A 23,195-nucleotide genomic window follows, 5' to 3' on the forward strand; every position below is an offset into this window, starting at 1 on the left:
TTTGTGTCCACTTTGTTCTTTGTGGTCCGACAAATTTATAACTCAAATTCCACAAGGATTGCATAAAAGCCATTTCTCCACAAAGATTCTTAGGTCTAGGAAGCTTCTTATTAAGGGATATTTTCCAAACCTAGGCTTAAGTATCCTCGTAGCCCTTCCTAGAGAGCCGATGACCTTGCTTCTTAAACAAGCAAGCCATTTAATTGAGTCTCTCTTGTGAATAGGCTCTAGGAATCACTCCTCATCCCATCATTTGTTCTCTTCATCTTTGTGATTCCTCTTATACCGGGTCTCCTCCCATCGGTGAACGTCCGTAAAGAGTAAGGAGCTTTGAGGTGATAGTGGGCAACTGCTTCATTGTTGGCACTTGACCTATCTATAGGATCCCCTCCTAGGACCCCTTCTAGCTTGAGTGGTAACAGGTCCTCAAACCTCTTTTAGGCTGACCCTTAGGGCTAGCCGACCTAATCTCTTGGACAATTTCTATTACATAAATATTTTTCTTTACATTAATACAAGAGCCCTTCTAGGGGTTTCACATTATGACTTTGACTTTGAATCTCTAGAGAACTCAATGGGTGCACAACCTAGGACCAAAACCATGGGCAAGAATCCCATGTATAAATAATAATTTTACAAAAATAAATATTTTCTTTTCTTTCTTTTGACAAGTACAATGATTACATCATGTCATGACATCATAATTATGAACACTGACACTAGTTACATTTCAACACCATGAGGGTGTTAAGGCATACACTAACAAAATTTAAGCGATAAAGGAATGGAAAATCCCCACAACCTTAAGGCATATTCGAGGATTTCTCGAGTTGACAGGGTATTATCGCAAGTTTGTTATGAATTATGGGAAGATAGCAACACGTCTAAGAACATTAATAAAGAAAGATGCAATTTTTTGGTAAGGCCTTTGAACATATTAAAGAGGTAATGTGTTGAGCTCCAGTATTAGCTACACTAGTCTTTACAAAAACCTTTATTATGGAATGCGATGCCTTAGGAAATGGCACTGGTGCTTTTTTAATGCAATAAGGTAGACCCATTGCTTTTGAAAGTCGTCCAATCGAGGAAAAGTATTTACAAAAACCTATTTATGAGAAGGAAATGTTGGCAATATTACATGAACTGAAGAAATGGCGCCCTTACCTAATGGGAAGACACTTGAAGGTAAAAACAGATCATGATAGTCTTAAATACTTCTTGGAACAATGATTATCTTTAGAAGAGCAACAAAAATGGGTCACAAAGATGTCAGGTTATGACTTTGAAATCATCTACAAAAAATGGAAGCAAAATGTTGTTGTAGATGCACTCTCAAGAAGGGATGAGGATGTGGAAGCATTGCTCCGTGCCATTTCGGTTATCTAACCTGATTGGATAACTGAAGCAAGGGATGAATGAAAGAATGATGAAGAGGTATGGACACTCATTTAAAAGTTGTAGCAAGATCCTAATGCATCTGCTTCATTTATTTGGAAAAGTGATTCATTGGGGTACAAAGTACACCTATATCTATGTAAGAACTCCCAACGTAAACAAAAGGTTCTTTTGGAATTGCACACCTCTCCTCTCCTATAAGAGGGCACTTGGGATTTTTAAAAACTTACCACATGGTCAAGAAGGAATTTTTTTGGGATGGACTTAAATCTGATATTCAGAAGTTTGTGGCGAAATTTTTGGTTTTCCAACAAAATAAAGTTGAGACAATTAAGTCCCCAGGTCTTTTACGATCTTTAGCCATTCCAAGTTAGCGTTGGGAAGAGGTCCAAATGGATTTTATCACAGGTTTACCCAAGTATGAAGGAAAGAGAGTCATCATGGTGGTAGTTGATAGAATTACCAAGTATGCACAATTTTGTGCACTAACTCATCCTTTCAAAGCCAAGACAATTGCCATTGCATTTATGGAAACAATTCAAAAGCTACATGGAAACCCAAAGATTATTCTAAGTGATAGAGATTCAATTTTCACTGGAAATTTTTGGACATAATTATTTTCTTTTCTTGGTACTAAATTAGCTCATATCTCATCCTATCATCCTTAATATGATGGGCAAACTGAGATAATGAACAAAAGTTTGGAACGATATCCTCGTTTCTTTGTATCTGATAAACAATCACAATGGATCAAGTGGTTACCCCTAGCAAAATGGTGGTATAACACGTCCTTCCATACCGTAACAAAAATGACCCCATTTATGGCACTTTATGCATATCATCCACCATCCATCACATCGTCTTTAAGAGACAATTCTAAGGTTCAAGTGGTGTAAGATCACATTGAGAATCAACAACAAGTTTGCCAACTCTTAAAGGATAACGTGACTTTGGCACAAAATCGAATGAAACAACAGGCATATCAACATTGCGGTGAAAGAAGTTTTGATGTGGGTGGTTAGGTATTTTTATGACTACAAGCATAGAAACAAATGTCCCACAAGCAAGCTAAGAAGGATAATAAATTATCACCCAAGTACTATGGCCCTTACAAGGTGTTGAAAAAGATTAGTACTATGGCATACAAATTGGAGTTGCTTGCATCTTCGCGAGTACACCCAACTTTCCATGTTTCATGCTTAAAGAAGGTTATAGGTGACAAGCTTCCATTTCAAACTATATTGCCAGAATTTGACAAGGAAGGGAAAATGATATTGGAGCCTGAAGCAATCACAGAAACAAGAATTTGATAGGTGCGGAACAGATCAATTTCAAAGTATCTTATTAAGTGGAGGAACTTACCTGTTGAAGAATCCACATGGGAGAATGAGTATTTTATTCAGAAGCATCCAAAATTACTCAAGCATTGAGGAAAACACTTTTTTGAAGAAGAGGGGCATGTTAGGTCCCTATAATAATAGTGTAGCCCCCATATTGTTATTGTTGTGCCCCATAGAAGCCACTATTGTTATTGTTGTGCCCTTACATTATTATTGTTATGTAGGCCCTAATTATATTGTGACCGCTTAGACTCCTATATATACCAAGGAGGTCTTTTCATTTGTATCATCCAAAAATTGTTCATTTATGTAATGTAAAAGGAGTTTTCCCCCTCGAAGAAGCTTATTTTCAAGTTGCTGATCTAAGTTCTTTTTTGTGATCTAGTTACATAACAAAGATAATTGAAAGAAAGCTCAATACTCAATGTAAGGTAACTTTGAATTTTCAAAGAAGACGATCAATTAGAGTGCAATAGGGGATTACGACACCATTAAAAATCACTAATCAAAGAAGGAGAAAAAGAATGAAAACAATTGTCGTATATGTGGGAAAATATTGGACTGTAGGGCATAGATGTGAAGACATGCCATTACACTACTATAGAATTGTGAATGGGAAACAATAGAACTCTAGAAACCAAATGATTAAATGACTATAGCATATAACTTAGATTTTGACTGTGGTGAAACACTACAAAAAGTGTTACTATCCTCAATCACATGTGCCCAACAATATAGAAATGAAGAAAACAAACTTCAAAGAGAAATATTTACTCCAAAAGAGAAAATACAACAACCAATTGCTATATACATTCAACCACATCTCAGAAAGGATAAGATCCAGCCGTGAAGAAAAGAAGAAAGCAAACCTGCAGTTCCATTGGAAACCATGACAAAGAAACCACAACCTAAGACCCTAAAGCTTAAGGGAGTTATAAAAAATAGAAATGTAGCAATACTAATAGATTTTGATAGCCTCATGAGTGTATAGGCATTGTTGTTACTAAACAATTAAACCTTTTCCCATACCCCACCAAGAACCTCACTTATACAGTGGCTTATGGACAAAGGGTCAAAGAAGTAGGAAGATGTCGTAAAGTCAATTCAAATACAAGAACTAGAATTGCAAACATGACCCTATGCTCTATCATTGGAAGAGGATGGATATGGTGCTAGGTGCTAAATGGCTGATGTAGTTGGGGAATTATAGCACCAACCTTGAAGAATAATTCATGGAGTCTAGTTGGTAATATCGACACTAGAAATTATATAGCGTTGAAGGTTCCACTCTCAAGAAGAATCAATAACAATTAATAAAAGGGGGCAAGAAACACAATCAAACGTTCAACAAGGGAACAAGGGAAATATATTGCCAAGAAGCATAAAGAACAACTAGGAATTTAGGTAGTCGACACAGGGGAATTTATGCTATGAGGCAAACAATACAAGGAACCTCATTAATATTCAAAGCATGGATGAGGTCAAACCCCTACAAATAAATAAACTTTGTTCTCTCACATAAATGTGCTCAACTAGAGAGAACCCTATTTACTATGCTTTGAGGACAAAACATTCCTTAAAAGGGTGGCAATGTTGTAAACATTATAGTAAAAATATATTAAATAATAATTTAATGAAAAGTTGAAGTGCACATACCCGATGACCTTGTGATCAGTTAATGTATATAAGTAGACCGTTACAAGGCTCATTGTAACATCATTTTTCTTTCATTCTATGAATCATTTATTATTAAATATATATTTTTAGAATATTCTGTTGTCTTCGAGTAATAAATAGGGACTGCTTACTGTAGTAGTCTAGGAAGGATAAGCTTGATGTTTATGAGCAACAAGTTTCATTTATGCTATCTTTGACATTTTAGGCTCATGCCTTATTTGTGGAGTGCCTTGAGAATGAATGGTTCGATGAAGTTTTTTGCAGTAAATTGGGATTAAAAACATTTGATAACATGTGACAAGGTTGTGAATTTTTGATCCATCCTATCACAAACAACCAACCTATTGATTCACCTTGCAGATACAGACTTAATAGTTCTTTTGGAGTTTTCTTTCATCCCACAAGGGAATGTAGTCCCCATATGGGGTCAAATTGTTAGCGCTTGAAAATGGTTGTCTTAGTTTGCATTTTCATGAGCTTTCTTCTCTCACCAACACAAGTTAGAATAGAAAATTGTTGGAGTCCAGTGGTGGTTATAAGTTTTTGTTAGGATATTCTGACACATAGGAAATAGTTAAGGATAACATGGTCTAGTGTAGAGTTAGGTAAAGTGTGTTTCTTTACTTTGTACTTTTGTAACTTACAATTCGATTGTCACGGTATGTTCTAGAGATGAAGTGATCCGACGCTTCATTCTCTCCTCGGGTATTACCGACACTTGATCTGTGGCTTAACACCCGATTGGTCCATGATCTCTATTTAAAGAGCATGGAGGGTCATTTGTAAGGTGACTGTTCATGAGAAAATCTTATGTAAGTTTTCTTTCTTTTACATTAATAAATTACTTGAAGTGGCCATGTTGGTTCAGGCCGTGGACTGTTTCCCTCTTTGAGGGTTTTAACCACGTCAAGAATATTGGTGTATTGATCTGTGATCTATTTGTGAGCAGTGTCCCTTGGTGTTCTATCTAAGGAACTTACCTTGTAAATTCCTACATGGTATCAGAGCTATTTGAGGGCCGCATTTGTTGGTGATTCAAATCCGAAGCCGGTACAACTGCATCCGATTGTCATTTCCTATATCTATTGTTTTTGACTGCTTTCGGGCCAAGAGGATTGCTCTATTGTGTTAGGAGCATTTTTTCCAGTGAGGAACCCCTTTCGTTTCACGCGAAATGGTTTCCGGTAGCCCTAGCTACATCATTTTTAAGATCTAGAGGTATACAATCTTTATTCGCAGTTTTAGTTATTTATTTCTTTGTTTATTTTGGTTTATTTATCTCTCTATTTTTATTACTGGATCTATACTTTTCATTTATGAGTATGCTCTTTGCCCTTCGACTCTGTGCGATTTGGGCAAATCATAAACAAAAATGAAGGATTTTTCTCATGTGTATGCTTTTTTCCGCCGTGCCTTAGTGTGATCTCGAAAAATCAGAAACATTGAGGAAAATATTTAGTTTTTGGCGAAATCTAACATTAAGCCGTAAGGCTTGTTTTTTTTGCATGTTCGTTTTGGGTTGTGCGATTTTTTTTTTGTTTTGTAGGCAAAAAGGAGAGTTTCAAGTAAGCATGCACCCCAAACCTTCAGTGAGTAAAAAAAATCCTTTCCTCTTTTCCAAAAATTACTAACCTTTTAAACTAGCTCACTTGGTCCAAAGTTACTTTATGAGAATAGAGGTCTCGGGTTCAAGTCTTTCTCTTTGTTGAGTTACTTTTTCAAAAAGCACATGTAACTTATGTAAAAGTGTTCTCACCCATTATAAAAAGTGAGTCACTTATAATTTTAAAGTCACTTTATCTTTTATCTAAGTTACAATTTAGTGGGTAGCTCATAAAGTACCATTGTAAAAGTGACCTTCACTTATTTATAAAATTGGGTCACATAGAGTAATTTTTTTTAGAAGTGAGCTAATTAGATTAAGTTTGGAAAGGGGGGGGGGGATTCTTTTTAAAATATAACATTATCATTCACTTCCGAACATTCACGTAATTCGTCGACATCGTCAACAACTTTTCTTTAAAAAGTCATAACTTCTTCATCTGGAAGTTGTTTTCAGAGCTATTTTTTTTTGAATCGGCCTAATTTTTCAAGATCTTTCCATTAGAACACTTAGTTTCAGCATCTATAACTTCAATTTATGTTAAAATGGAAAGTCCAAGCGAAGTTATTCTTGACAACACCAACTACTTCCAATGGTTGTCCTACATTGTGGATTTACTTAGAAGTAAAGGGTCTTTATAGAATAGCCTCAGGCCAAGAGTCTAAACCTAAGATGAAGATAAGCAAGCCAAATGGGAAAATAAGCAAGATCAAGCACGTCGGTTGATAGGGATGTCTATTTCTCCAGACCTTAGATTCCATATCGCAAAACTTGATACCCCTGATGAAGCAATGAAACAAATCAATAAAGTTTTTGGAATTAAAAATGAAATTAGAGCCTATTAACTCGAAAATGAGTTGCTTACATTGGACCCCAATAATTTTTCTTCAATTGAAAATTTTTTGTCCAAGTTCAAGACCCTTAGACTTCTCTTAGAAGGCGTTAAGGTTAAGAAAGAAGATGGTAGCCTTATCTATTCCATTCTTACAAAGTTAGGACTAGCCTACTCTGTTCTACTAGAGAAGCCTTTATTTCTCAAGGACAAGCCTACAAGTCCCCCTCTTTTGATGCCTTTTGATTCTTTAATAAGAGAACAAGAAAATCTCTTACATCTTGGTCTTCTTAACACTGGAAACTCTTCTAAGAAAGCCTTAGCAGCCCAGTAGCAACCAAATTCAAAGAATCCTAAGAAGCAGTATCCTAAAAAGAATGGTCCTAAACCAAACAAGGGTCCTAAGCAATTTCAGTCTCAACAGGAAAAATCAATTCAACAAAATGATAAGGCAAATAAAAACAAAGGGAAGAAGACTGATAGACATTGCAACCTTTGTAATCGAGATGGCCACTTAGAATCCAAAAGCTTTAAGAAGATGGAAGCCTTGGTAGCAGCAATGAAGAAGCATAACATCCATTTGGAGCACTCTTCAACTTCAACTTCAACTTCATCTTTAGGAATAACACTTTTTGCATGTGGTTGTCAAGCATCTTGGTTTGGTTATGCACTAAATGTATCTACTTCTTCTCATTCTCATGAGTGGCCCATTGATTCTGGAGCTTCTTATCACATGGCCAAAAACAAAGCCACGTTTTCTTCTTTAAATGATTGTAACACCAAAAATATATGTTGGTCATGATAGATCTCTTAGTGTTGTAGGGATTGGAACTATTCATCTAGACAATGGTCAATTTAATGATGTATTATGTGTTCCTACCTTATCCTCCAACCTTCTATTTGTATATCAGATAACTCATTCAGGTGAAGGTAAAATCATTGAATTTTCACCTCATGATGTTGTAACTAAGGACCTAAGAGATCCTAGACAGATTTTAGCTATTGGCATTGTTGATGATTCTACAAGGTTGTATAAATTTAACAACTTTGGGTCATCAACTCTTCCCTCGGTATTTGTTGCTCATAATGATGAAGGGAGCAAACTTTGGCGTGACCGATTTGGTCACTTAAACTATCGCTCCCTTCAAAATCTATGTAAATAAAATATGGTGACAGGTCTTCCTATGGTATCTTGCAGAGATGGTGTTTGTTCCGGATGTGTTCTCAGAAAACATCATTGGGATAGTTTTGAAAAATGTGCCTCTTGGCACGTCTCAACCCCTTTATAGCTTGTGCATACCAGTTGTTTCATTCTCTAGCTACAAGTATTTCTTAACTTTCATTGATGATTTCTTCAAACACACTTGGGTATACTTCTTAAAACTGAAGAGTGAAGTCTTTACCATGTTCTTGGCCTTTAAGGCCTTTGTTGAGAAACAACTTGGACATCAAATTCTTAAGCTAAGATCTAATAATGACAGAGAATATGTTAACAACAAATTCATCAACTTTTGCACTGAGCATGGAATTCAATTGCAACATACTGTTCCATACACTCCACAACAAAATGGTGTAGCGGAAAGGAAGAATCACACCTTAAAGGAAATGGCTAATTGTATGCTTCAATCTAAAGGACTTAGTCTTAATTTTTGGGCAGAAGCAATTAACTGTGCAAATTACATGGAAATCACACTCCTACTAAGGTTTTAAAGAATATCACTCTAGAAGAAGCATGGAGCTCAATTAAACCAGATGTAAGTCACTTTCATGTTTTTGGAAGTGAAGCATGGGCCCATATTCCAGATAAGAAACATAAAACCTTAGAACCTAAGAGTGAAAAATGTATTTTTGTTGGATATTCTGAAGATGTCAAAGGATATAGACTTCTTCCACCTAAACCCAAAAATGTTATCATTAGAAGAGATGTAAAGTTTGCTGAAAATATATCGGCCTACGAGCCTAGTTCGGCGGATGTGCAACCTCTCTCTATCCCTTCTACATATGAAAATATTTCTTCTTCAGATGATGACAACAAGGATGACAATCCTCCCCCACCTTCTCGGGATCCTCCTTCAACTCCTCAGCTTCCAAAATGGGTCCGCGCTACTCGGGATGCAGCAGGTGCTCTTGCAGGTGATCCTACAGATCAACGTCGCACACGTTCTCAGTTTGATAGAGCCTCTCCTTTACTGGCTCAAGATTCAACGAATTATGATCCTAACACCTTTGCAGAAGCTTCATCCATCCAGATTGGGATGCAACTATGAATGAAGAATATCTTTCACTATTGGCAAATGATACATGAGACCTTGTTCCGCTTCCAAAGGGACAAAAATTTGTTAGATGTGAATGGGTTTACAGAACCAAGTTTGAACCAGATGGAAAAGTTGATAAACATAAAGCTCGTGTTGTTGCTAAGGGTTTTTCACAAGTTGAAGGCATTGACTATACTGAAACTTTCTCCCCTGTTGCCAAAATGAGCTCTATCCGCCTTGTTCTTTTCCTTGCTGCCTCTTTCAATTGGGAAGTCCATCATATGGATGTTAAATTTCCCTTCTTGCATGGGGACTTACATAAAGAAATCTATATGGAACAACCTCCTGGATTTATACAAACAGACTCTAGCCTTGTATGTTGGCTTAAGAAATCCCTTTATGGTCTCAAGCAAGCCCCTCGGGTTTGGTATACGAAAATGGATAGCTTTTTTTTAGACACTGGCTTTTCTAGGGTGTCATTTTGACAATATTGTTTACACCAAGAAAGTGGGTAAGTCTCTTTTCATTCTTGTTCTTTATGTTGATGATCTTATCCTTACTGGTAGAGATCCCAACCTTATAAACCATGTGAAGTCTAGCCTTAAAAAGAAGTTTGAAATGACGGACTTAGGACAATTGCATTATTTTCTTGGTCTTCAAGTCTTGCAATCCAAAGAAGGTATTTCCTTTTCCTAGTCCAAGTATGCCTGTGATCTTCTACGCCACTTTCACATGGAAGACTGTAAGCCAGCCCCTTCTCGCTTTCAGTATGGAGCCAAACTTTTAGTCACTTGTACTTCCCCTGAAGTTGATGCTACCTTATACCGTCAGCTTGTAGGAAAACTTTTGAATCTGACCCATATTTGTCCTGACCTTTCCTTTGCTGTTGGCCTTATTGCTCGGTTTATGCAAAACCCACATGAAAGTCATTAGAAAGCAACTAAAAGTATACTTCGTTATGTTCGAGGTATAGTTCAGTTTGGGATTCATTATAGTGTAGAAACATCTCCTCTATTGGTTGGTTTCACTGATTCCAATTAGGCTGGTGACCCTGGTGATTGGAAGTCTACTGCAGGTTATGTCTTCATTCTTGGTTCTGGACCTATTACATGGGCTTGCAAGAAACAAAGTGCTATTTCTCTTTGTTCAGCAGAAGCAGACTATCGTGGTAGCGTAGAAGCTAGTAAGGAAGCACTATGGCTTCGTCAGATCCTATCAGAGTTTGGCTTTCAGCAGCAGCATCCGACTACACTTTGGTGTGATAATCAAAGTGCCATTCAACTATGCAAAGATCCAATCCAACATCAGCGCAACAAACACATTGAACTACACTGCACTTCATTAGAAAGTTCATTCATGATCATGTTCTTGAAGTGCAATATTGTTCAACCGGTGATCAAGTTGTAGACATCTTTACAAAGGCTCTCACAGAGGTGAAGTTTACTAAACTTTGATTTATGGTTGGAGTTCAGGAAGCTGTCACTAAGGGGGGATAGGCTCTAATGCCTCCTTCCTTCTCCTATTGCGTCATATTTGTACATCCTTCAATCCTATCCCAAGTTGTTCTTAAGGGGGGATGTTAGGTTATTTCGACACATAGGAAATAGTTAAGTATAACTTGGTCTAGTGTAGAGTTAGGTAAAGTGTGTTTCTTTACTTTGTACTTTTGTAACTTACAATCCGAGGGCGACGATATGTTCTAGACATGAAGTGATCTGATGGTTCATTCTCTCCTCGGTATTATTGAGACTTGATTTGTCGGTTAACACCCGATTGGTCCATGATCTCTATTTAAAGAGCATGGAGGGTCATTTGTAAGGTGACCGTCCATGAGAGAAGCTCAGGCCGTGGACTGTTTCCCTCTTTGAGGGTTTTAACCATGTGAAGAATATTGATGTATTGATCTGTGATCTGTTTGTGAGCGGTGCCCCTTGATGTTCTATCTAAGGAACTTACCCTGTAAATTCCTATAGTTTTAGGGAGAGATTTGGAGGCAATGCGCTTTTTTTTATCTTGCCCAAGCACTTGTCATCATCCAGGGGAAGAACAAGTGTGTAGGAGTATGGTTGGATTGATGGAGGCTTTTCGAAAGACATAGTACGATGAGTTCCCATTTGGGGCACACCTGAGACATTTTAGAGGCCTAGTTACATGGTCCACATTCCCTTTGTTGCATAATTGATGAAGAACCTTGTTCCTATGTTGGACTAGACATGGGATCATATGGATGGATGATGTGAGCTTGGATCACTTCATTCCTAATCCTTGATGTAATTTTGAATTGTTAAAGAAATTCGATGCCGTCATTTCTATTGTTTGGAAGGGTTGTTGTTGCCTTCTTTATTCATTGATTGCATAGTAGGTTACTTGACACCTCAATATGTCCCCCATATAAAATATTTTCCATGTCAGACATGATTCAATGAGGACATGCGTCTTAAACATGTTTGGCGCTTGTCATTTTCACCTGAGATGAGCCAAACACGTTCCCTCATTGTGTCATGAAATTCGGAGATTTGTCTGGCGGAAAAGCGGCCTGTAGCCAATAAAAATACAGTTTCACCCTCATTCTAACACATTCAGTGACAAGTTTGAAGTTCTTAGAGGTTTTGGAGTGCGGCCAATGGCTACTAAGCGATCTTACAAGGGATTCCAAGTGCTGATAAGTGGATTTGTCCACCATTTTCAAGATTTTTCCTGCAGATGTCCTTTTTTCCTACAGTAGTCCATTTTCAGTTATAGAATTCATGGCTCAATCGTCAAGGGCAGCTGGGAAAGGGCAAAAGAAAGGGAGGAGTGCCCCCACTGAGGTTTTCTCCCCTCCATTGTCATTAGGATTTGCGAGTGTACCATCTGTTGGAAGTGAAGCTGGAACAACAGCTTCAAATGCTGAACGAATCATTATTTTAGCAAGACAACAGGCTCAAGGACAAAATTATCCATTGTGGAAGTATGTTACAAGACATGAAGGGCTCATGACCAAGTTAAAGGGAGGAGGGAACACTCTTTGGACATGTAGTTTTTGTCATGGTCAATTTAAGTGCACCTACTTCTGAGTTAAGGGCCATTTGTTGGGCACACCTTATGGATTTGGAGCATGTCTAGGAGTGAATGCATAAAATATGGAATTAGAAAGAGAGGCCAGTGCTAGTGTGGTGATGGTGGCAGCAACATGTAGGAAAACTAAGAACGAGGATCCTTTTCCATTCTTGATGAAATTCTCTAGCAATTATCTGTTTGGAGTGGAAGTGCAGTTCAAGCAACAAAAAAGAGGGCGGCTGGTCCAATGGACACGATATTTCAGCAAGAGGTGGGATGAGATTGATCTTACCATTGTTTTTTTTTTCTATCTCAACTTACTATCGTTTGATGTTGTACATTCACCTTTCTTTATTGAGATGTGTTGAGCTCTAGATAGAGGGGCTACAACAGTCGTAAGCTATGATATTCTTCCATCTTGGTTTACGGTTCTAGTATCTACCCTATTTTGTATTTTCCATTGGCATTCCCACCTATAGTAGCAATGACTGAGTGAGTTAGTATCTATGTAATGCTTTTTGGTTTTGATGACTTAATGAGAAAACTGCAGTTTACGGCTTTAATTTCTTGTGTTTGTCAATTTATCCTCATTGATGTAGTACCACTTTTTATGGTTTTAATTTCTTGTATGCTTGTCAATTTATTATCATTGATGTGGTACTAGTTGTATGATTGAATTTGTATCGTCATCATGTGAATGTTTTAGTTTCTAAATTGAATCTGTCTGTATGTCATTTTTATTTGTAATTCAGCAACACACACACACACACATTATTAACGTGTCCTCCGTGTCCCTTTACCGTGGTCGCTGTCTCTCATGTCAGATACTCATATTTCTGTGCCCTCTGTGTCCTGTGTCATTGTGTCGGGTGACTTAGGTTGCACAATTATTTTTTATTGTAATTTTATCATTGTGATGGTGCATCTTGTTTAGAGGCTCTCGCTTTATTTTTGCATAATCTGAAAACCTCATTTGGACTAATTATGTCACATATATGATGGTTTAATGGGGTCTTCCTTATCATATTCAAACCCTCTTGTTCATTAATATTGACTCGATTGCCCAATTGGATAGGCGCTGGTCTTTGCTATTTTCACCATCCATTTTATTTGAAGGAAAACCTTAAAATACTATTTTCTAAGGTTCCTCTCCTTGTGTTAGAAAAGAACGTTCCTAAAGTAAGAGGAAGTGTAGTTGTGGTGACAATGGGCAACCTTCCTAGGTGCCCCTAGGGCTGTCCTTTGTTAAGGGATTTTGTAACGTTTGAAGTACAGCACAGAACACTATTCAGAAAATAGACTGATGGATAACTATGCTTGCATAAAATGGAGATACTACCACGATCATGCATGCAATCTCCTGGACCTTTTTAGCTTGTTTCAATAAAGGAGCCAGATGAAGATTTTCATACGTAGCAAGTGTCACATGAAACTTTGGATCCTTGTAAGATACTTTTGGCTACTATACACAGTCATTTGGATTTATCTGCCGTAGTCCTTCTTGGGTAATTTCTATATCCCACACAAATGGATCATCACTCACCTGACCTATCCATTCTCGAATCTTAACACAAGTTTGTGCCCAGTATTACTGTATTTGATGTGGAAACATAGATTTCATTGATTGTTTTCCTAAACCTAGAAGTTCCACAGTTTGAATACTCCACATCTTTCCAAGATTAATCCTGTCCCTATCATTTTGTCCTGTTGTATTAGTTGCTGTTTAAATTTATCCATATCATAATTGTGAAAACTTGTTCTTGTTGGCCCAAGGATGGTACTGAGTTCAAACTAAATCATCCCTTTCACCACACATTAATTGGCATACAACTTAATATGTTGTATATTGTTTATTTATTTCTCCTGTGCAATCTGCAGAAGCAATTTTATGTAGAGTACTTTATCTGCCAGTAGAGTATTTGCAAATAGTTACATGGATTCATCTGGATCAATATTCACAGTATTCAATACTGTTGAATGAAAAGAAGTAAAAAGTTAAATGATTAGCTATAATTCAAGAAAGGAAAACTTGTATTTTATAATTGGATGAGCAGGAATTTTGAAATCTGTTTTTCATGGATGTGCAAGGTGTGGCAATGAGCTCTAGTCCCAATGTATCTCTTGCAGAAGAAAATCGCTGGCAAAAGTGGCTTGCATTTGCAGACCTATTTTTCTTCCTTATGAAGAATGGGTACATAGACTTTCTTGACTTTGTAGATAAGCTTGCCACTCGATTCACAAATGGGGAGCAGCAGATTGCTCGGACTAATCATGTAACATGGCTATTAGCTCAGGTGTTACGAATTGAAGTTGCGACAAATGCTCTGAATACAGATTCAAAGAAGGTCTGTTTCATGCTTCTATGGGATTCTATATTATTTTACTCAGTACTGCAAATTTTGAATATAAATGAAGTGTGATTTCATTGAAGTTAATTATGGTAAATGCATATTAATTCATTCGATTTCAGCATATACATTGTGACAGTAAATTCAGAAAAGGTTAGGAATTCAATGTGAGAAGTCTTCCTTTTCCTTGTGCCACCGCTAAAACTCCACCGTACAAGGAAAAGTCCTAACCTCAATAGGAGAGCCTAGAGGAGCAACAAGCAAGCTTCCCAGTGTCACCTTGGTAGCCTTGCTCCATACTTCAGACTAAGGAAACTAGCCACCCTAGCCTATAGTGTAATCCCTAGAGGTTAATCTAAGCTATATCATTGGATCTCTGAGTTTAGACTGACAAGATACTCATGTTTAGTCATTTATCGCAAATGCAGCTCAAGATATTTGTCAAAGAAGAGGTAGAACCTGAATTAGTTACAGAGTTCAAAGAATGCTTATTGTTGCTACTCCAGGATGTCCAAGGTGTATTTGAGTTCTCCTAGAGCTGAAAAATTTGATGAAACATGCAAGATGTGTGTCATAAAAGTTATGCACTTGGAGTTGAAAAACGAAATGACACTATCAAATCTTGTGTTAACAGGATTATTAATGCCAAAAGGTGATAGTGGAACTGATCATTAAGCATTTTCCATGCATTTTAAAACATAAATCCTCAATCAACATTTGTATAACAGTAAGAGAAAGTCTCATTTTTATAACAGCAAGAGGAAAAATCCAAGAACCATTAAGTGTGCCAACAATTTATAAATTATTCATCACATAAGGTACCATATTTAACCATAGATGTAAAGTAAATCTCATTTGGGACCTGAGCAACAAAATGCTAAGTGGATTGCTGTTACTTATCAATTCAGATCAGATTTTACAAATCATCATTCTACAGAAATTATAACAGTCACCAGGAAAATGTCAACACATCAAATTGGAAGAATAATGTATGAGTCGACCCCTGTCTGTAACAAAGCAAGAGTGCTGTTCATAATATTAATTTGATAGTGCTTTCCAAATCTGTGTGTTAATTCCAGACTTGTAAAGTTTTACAAATGATTTGAACGTGTAAATGTCAAGCTTATTGATCACCTCATCCAAATGTACAGCATACAACAGAATTTAACCGTTTTTCAAGAAGATATATTCAGATTTGAGTAAATCCTTGTGTTTAGAAAAATAATGAAATTTTATAGTGTTAACTATAAGCAAGTTCCAGCACGTTGCTCCAGGGTTTTAATACTGACTTGCTTCTGAATGAAGTTAGATTTCAAAAATGATCAATACACCCTTTGAGCAAGGTGTATTCAGACATATATTCAGCAATGTAAAACTGTTACAAAATCTCAGGAATCTGCATTTCAAGATGAGTGTGCATCAATTTTTCTGTTAATATTTTGGATTAGTAAACACTTTAAATGAATTCAACTTTGAACCAACAAAACAGCTTTAGATCTCGTCAATTATTAAATATCACTTGTCCTTAAGGGTGTGAAAAAGTCAGATCTATAAAATAAATGAGGTCATAACATTTAGATCTAGTTTGTTTTAAAGAGCAAATTGAATTTTAGTGTAACTGTTTAAGATGTGTATCTGTGTAAAATATCCAAGTTAGTAGTGAAATATGGAATTGTTAGATCAATGAAACTTGGAGAAGGCAACCTATTTCAGAAAATTGGAAATATTAATCCCTAGGTTGCTTAGAACAGAAATTATGATACTATTGGGCATGGAGTCTTAGCTAATTCCTTGATTAGATGTCCTTTACATTGATTGTTGAAGTGTCTACGCATCTTCTTGGAGAATACTTGGAAAACATCAAGTTAGGGAACCTGGACTACACAATATTCATACAGAGGCTAAATTAATTCTATATCTATCCTAGGTATTGCAAACTTGATTAATTAAAGCATACATCTAAGGTGAAAATTGCTAAGGAATTCAAATTCAATATTAAGGCATAACTAAAAAAAATCCCAAATAAACGAAATAGATATTGATCATACCTTGTTTGCATTGTTGCCCTTGTAATAGCCCTTTCTTCAATGCTTCCTGTATTTGTTGGAAATTGGTAGGTTTGGTCAGTATTTTCATCAATAAAATCAAAAGAGAAAAAATAAATTTATATTTACCCCATAAGTGTCCAAGTTGGCCCGTCCAAGATCAAGTCGGGCTGTCCCAAGAGACACACCTCTTTACATGGACGAATCACTATATATTGAACCTATTCGCTCTCCTCCAAGGCAGATTTTTGGATCTCTCATATATCTCTGTTTCGTGCGCAAGTCTGAGGCATACTCTCTGTGGAAGCATGCTAAGGACTAAGGCATACTCTCTATGGAATCATGCGAAGGACTGAGGCATACTCTCTGTGGAATCATGTGATGGACTGTGGCATACTCTCTGTGGAACAATGTGAAACTGAGGCACATTATATCTGTGAATAGTGCGAGTTCTGAGGCTGAAGTTCGACCCTCTTTGAGACCTGTGGCAGACCTATTTATGGACAGAATTGAAGGGATCATTGTATTGGATATTGGAGGGCTTGCTTGGCACTTGTGCGAGGTCATGTTGCTGGTCAATATTTGCGTATGTAATCTTGTCAAAGTTATGCTATTTTGATGTACAAATTGGATTGAATTAGGCATTCTCTCATAAGGAAAAGTTGTTAGGTTTCCCCCTTGGGGTGGGGTTTCCCCGGGGTAATCTCTGCTGTCTCTTGTTTATTGTCTTACTGCGATCTTTACTGCTTTATGGATCTTAATGTTAATGGTTGAAATTTTCATGTATAACTGCTTAATGTAATGAACAAAGTTTGTTTACTAAGGAATTCTATGATACCAATGTAACGAACAAGGTTCGTTATAGCTGGTTAAACACTCCAAAAGCCCTGGAATATGAAGATCTCCATTGAAGATACAAGAATATATATTAAAATGTATGAATGAGAATGATGTACAAATGAGAATGAGGGCTTTCTTATATACCCTACGCAGGTGCCTTTTCATGGAAGGTCATGTCCCATTTAGACATACCTCTTTAGTACTAATTACTAATTAACTAATCGTTATTGCAATTATCATCATTATTTATATTTATATTATTTATATATTTTATTCATAACATTGCCTTCCTCTTCAAAAAGGTTTGTCCTCAAAGCTTGCTAATGAAAAGGCTTGACCTCTTTTTTTGTTTCGCATGTCTTCTCGTTTCGGAACTGTCATCTTCGTTGATACAAGTTGAAATGATCTTTGGAGCGATAGATAAAATTGTTGAATTGAGAAAGGATTTGACCATCCTAAATCAATTTTTGAGAAACTTTGCAATTACTTGATAGCTGAGATAAATTGTTATTGTCAGATTGTATTGTGCTGAAATCATTATCCTTTGGAACATAAGTTTGTTGTTTCTGTTTTGAGTCATACATATACGTGGACGAATTGAGCTGTTTGCTCTTGTGATTCGAAGGTCAATAAGGAGTTCTTATTTGACCTTCCTTTAACATATGTGTGGTAATTTCCTGATTGTTGAGTTGGCTACTGAATCATCAGTTGGAGTTTCCATCATTTGAAATGTAACTTTTGAATGTTTTCCCTTTAACTGGGTTGTCATCCTCTTGAGTTTTGATATTGACTAGCTCGATATTCGTTCCTTTTTCTTCAACTTGGACAGTTATGTCTGGAGACTTCAATACATCTTTCGTGTTGAGTTCTTCTAGTTTGTTTTTCAAGGATTTCTTGTCATTTTTAAGTTTCTTAATTTGTGTTAATAATTTCTCGTTGTGGCCTTTGAGGCGAATAACTTCTTCATTTTTGTCAGCAACAATTTTGTCAACTCCCCTTTACATATTCTATATCACTTTTTTACCTTGAGAAATTATTTTTGAGATGTCTTGTATGTCTTCTGGTGTTATTGAATTCGGATTCAATGTAAAATCTTGTAGTGTTATTTTTATCTTTTTGTATGAAAATGTCAAAAACTTTTTTTTTGTATTCAGGATGAAGGAACCTAGGGTTTCCATCCAGGGTGAAACTAAAATAATGTTACCTTGATCGGTCCATAGGTTTTGAACTGAGAATTGTGATATGAATGTATAATCTCCAATGTTTAATTGTAAATTGGTTATGTCATATTTTTTGTTGTCATAACAGTCTAATTTTTTGATTATATTTGACTCTTGAATCACTAATTGGTTTGCGATTATAGGTTTTATATAATTTTTATCTTCGGCTGGAAAGATAGCGTTAGTGACATCTTTTCCCGCAATAGACCCTTTAATTTTAAATAGCACTGAGACATAGTTATATGAAGTTTCTGGTAATTTTCCGGCCTTCATTTCCAGGTTAGACTCCATGTTATATTCATTGATAATTTCATTAAATGATACTTCGACCAAGGGATTTATAGTTTTCTTATGAGAAATCTACTTTTGCCAAATATAATAAGTCCCTTTTAAATATTAACACCTTTAGTCACTTTTTTTTTCCTTTTTCTTCAAACCTTATGCTTTATTAGCTTCTCCTTTGTTGTGCTTCAAAACTCATATATATATATATATATTTTTTTTTTAAATCTTAAATGAACTTTTATAATTACTTCAATAATTCACTTCACCTCAATAATTCTTATAAAATACCTTTCAACTTATAATTACCTTCAATTAATAAATAACCACTTTAATATTCTTCTTAGTCACTTTATCTTATTTAAAGATAACTTCCTATTATAAAAACTACCTCTCCTTTTTAATTATGAACCTTCTCCTTTTATATTTAAATAATTCAAGTACTTTTTATATGTTGGCCCTTTTATGATATTTGGAGATATAATATTTTATTCTCATTTTTGACCTTTTTAGTATTTTATTTTGTAATATAATTCATATCCTTTAAACCTTTTTTGTCACTTCACTTTTAATTTGTCTTTTAATTCTGGGCCGAGGATGTGTCCTTACGAATTTGGCAGTTGAAAGAACGTGTTCGAACGAATTGAATGCAGACGACCAATGTAATAGTAATTTATTTTAATGAAGCTTTATAATTTTTTTTTAGCTAGTGAAAGAAGGGCTGTGGTGCAAATAGAGCAACAATTATCGTGAAAATGATTTGCTTGTACTGTTGATAACTGAATGATGGGTTCGACTAGCAGTTGCGAATAGGACAACAAGGCCACAGGGAGAGGGAGCAACAACGACTGCAGTTGGGCGTCGACAGGGAGTGGAAACAGGCAATTGCGAATGGAATGGTGGGTGTCTATAGAGTTGAAGAAAGTGGGGGAGAGATGTGGCAGTGATGACGATGGCGTGTTACGAGCTCCAACAACGGCGACGTGGAGGGGCTGTGGGCAGCGACTCTTGTGAAAATTCCTACACTCAAGGAACCCCTACTACAACAAAATTGAATTTACTTCTACTTGATTTTAATATACATTATCAAGTTATTTTCTAAAAAATACTGAAGTAAACTACTTCTGCAGCCTACACCAATTTAATTTGATTACATGAAACAAGAAACTGAGCAAAGAACAAGATACATAGGACACCGTTATTTTTGGAGAAAATAGTCCACGGAAAAACCCAATGCGGGAAAATTAGTGTAGCAACTCTGAGGGTTTTATATTTTTAAGCAGTGATTCTGAATACAATGCTGGATGCCCTCCCGACAATCTAGTTATAGAGAAAAATATAATGGTGGAAAACTGAGTGAGATTACTTCTCTTCAACTCTGTGCTGTCTCTTCTGCCTCCTGGAGCTTCTGCGTCAATCTCTCTCCGCTGTTTCGACAGCTCTCCAACAGTTTCGGATTACTGCGTGAGGGCAACTTCTCCTCTATGCTGGCTCTCCCTGGTTCAACGTCAGGCCTGCGTGGGCCCAGAATGGCCCAACGTCAGTCCCTCTAGGTGCTGTACTGCCTCCACTAGTGGCTCTCTGCCTCTCTGCCCAGTATTCCCGAACTATCCTTGCCCCTCTGTGGTAGAATGATCACTTAGTTCGAATTTCTCAGCTTCCTAGCCCTAAAAATTTCGAACTCTAAATCAATTTGTTCTCTCCGTGTCATTGTTTTAAAAAACGGCCGAGTCGACTTTGACTTGGCCGAGTCAGACTGAGCCAATGCTTCGCCGGGTTGGCTTGGTGGCCGAAACGGAACGGGTGGCCGGGTTTTTACCGAGCTAGTCATTGACTCGGTTGACTCAGTAACAACTCGGCCGGCTCAGATCTTTGACAAAAATCCTGAAGCACATTTGTCAAAAGTTGTTTCGCCTCCTACATATCAATGGTTGGGTTGTTGTTTATTGCATATTTATAGCCGTAAAGTAATCTATCACTGTGAGAAAGTTTTGAAAATTACAACGCTAAAGTATGGTTATCCTAGTGGCATGAATTAGAAAATTGAAACAATGCATTGAGCCATACAATGTTTTTAAAAAGGCAAACGTTCTGGCAATGGACTAATAAATACATATTTACCTCTGATTGTTCTGGAGCTTGACCAGAATTAAATCAAGGGTTTTGAGACTTCATTAGGGGCAGAGAATTGGTATTATTGTTGTTGTAGTTTAGTGATTATCCTTATGCTGAGGCAGAAAAGAATCTTGACATTGGTGGTTAAGTATGAACTTTGTATTGGACAGTGCACTGGGTGCCATTTTGATATAATGGACATATTCATGAGCCTACTTTGATCATATGCTGTCTTCTCTCTTTATTCTAAAGCTTTGTGTTTGGAAACATGAATGAGGATTTTTAAAATTATGTTTTTTATAAAAAAAAATATTTAATGTATTTTTTACAACGACCGAGTCATTGAAATCAAACCGGCCGAGTCGATATTGAGTCGGAGTCGGAGCCGACCCTCGGCCGTTTCTGAACCGGAGTCGGAGTGTTAAAACATTGCTCCGTGTGTCTTCAAATGAATCCTAAGCCTCCTTATACTTTTCTCGTTGAGACTTCAACGGTTGAGATTAAGTCTCTAATCAACGGCTAAGATTAAATAGTTGACTTGATCCACTTTCTAGAACATTCTCACCCATATTTTGATTAATACCCATTAATGCTTTCATTTTCCTAAGTTTAAACCTAGGAACCCCATAAAAAATATTAATTATTTTAATAAAATACAATCCATTTGGAATTTCACCAAACGATTATTGGGTTCTTTAGAACTCGTGCCTTAGCCTCTCCACCAATTTTCATGGCTAGAGCACATCCGATGTTATAAAAAACTAACAGTTTTGTGGCCATTTGAATAAAGTTTCAGCAATGGTCACTGTCGGATTGCCTATTGTTATTTTTTAAAATATTTTTCTTTTTATGACTTTGGTTTTTGTTTTTTCGCTGTTTGTTTTTTTCTATATATTTTATTTCTTTTAATATATTTTCTTCAAACTTTTTTTTTTTTTTTTTTTTTTAATTTTTAAATATATGTATTTGACCTTTTTTTTAATTAACTTTGTTTTTTCTTTTGTAATTTTTTGTTTGTTTGTTTATTTTAATATAATCTTTGTTTTTTTTTGTTAATGGGCAAAGGCCCATGGCAAAATGGAGAACCGCGAAATTTTGTGTAGTAAAGTGCTTCGATTGCAACAACAATAAGGTTGACGAATATTTGATGGCCAAAGGCCTGGATTGAAGAAGGTACTCTGTGCAATAGTTGAGCGACCAAAGGATTGAATGACTCTGATATCAATTGATTAAAACTTGACTAAACTGAGGGGGGGTGAATCAATTTAGTATATTCATGGACATTAAATTTTTTTTCTTTAATCTCATTGACTGAAACATTGCATGAGTAGCTTAGCAAATAATGGCCAACATATTGAATATGTGAACAACAAGTAATAAGCTAATCAAAATATCACATCAACACATGATAACAATACATATTGACACCAGATATATGTGGAAACCCATAAAAGGAGAAAACCACGATTTTATTATTGTTGTGATGCAAAGGCAAGCTCCTACTCCTTATTACGTCTGATTTTCTATAGGCTCTAGCCTACAGGAGGCTTCTACCTCAATTTTCTGCAAGCTGCAACATGTGAGGAAGCTCCAACTCCCATATGTTTTATGTAGGTTACAACCCACAGGAGGCTCCTACCTCAACCAACCCAACTGGATATTTATCAAGCCACAACTTGAAAGGAGACTACCATCCCCTGATAAACAAGAAATAACAATGTGTTGGTTTACTTGCTCATAAATTCTGCATATCTCCATCTTCCCTTCAAATCTGCTTCACATCAACTTCATAAGTGTCAGGTAACTAATGCATAATAGCTCAGTCAGCTCCCTCACATTCTCCCATTCTCTAACCTCCCTTATGCCTTCCAAAATCACATATTTTATAGAGATAGTTTGCTGGCTGTTTGTATCCCACATAGGAATATGAAGTGAATAGGCTTGACTCTTTGCTTTCCACTCATTCGTTTCCAAACTCTTCATAATATTAGAGAAAAAATAAATAAAGATCCAATATTAATTTCAGCCACATGTAATGATTAAATGCATCAAACTAATGCTAACATCAAATAACAATCTTTGCAACATCTTTGCCTTTGCCTTGGAGTCTTGCCTTTGCATCACAACAATTCAGCTTAACAAAAAATTAGTGTCACCACAAATTCTTTGTGAAACAATTTTTGCAACATTACCTAAGCATCAAT

The 23,195-nt window shown here is 36.4% G+C and overlaps 1 protein-coding gene across 1 annotated transcript in view; it reads left to right on the top strand.

Moving 5' to 3' along the window:
- Positions 1-23,195, top strand: part of LOC149224256 (mediator of RNA polymerase II transcription subunit) — a 428,548-nt gene that overhangs the window by 109,367 nt on the left and 295,986 nt on the right. Inside the window, 1 exon segment of the mRNA XM_089386058.1 lies at positions 14,230-14,486. Coding sequence (XP_089242184.1) covers positions 14,230-14,486 — 257 coding nt within the window.

The sequence above is a fragment of the Pinus tabuliformis genome, chromosome Q (assembly GCF_031772625.1).
Source record: "Pinus tabuliformis cultivar Carrire ecotype Pingquan chromosome Q, CPIR1, whole genome shotgun sequence".
Taxonomy (NCBI): domain Eukaryota; kingdom Viridiplantae; phylum Streptophyta; class Pinopsida; order Pinales; family Pinaceae; genus Pinus; species Pinus tabuliformis.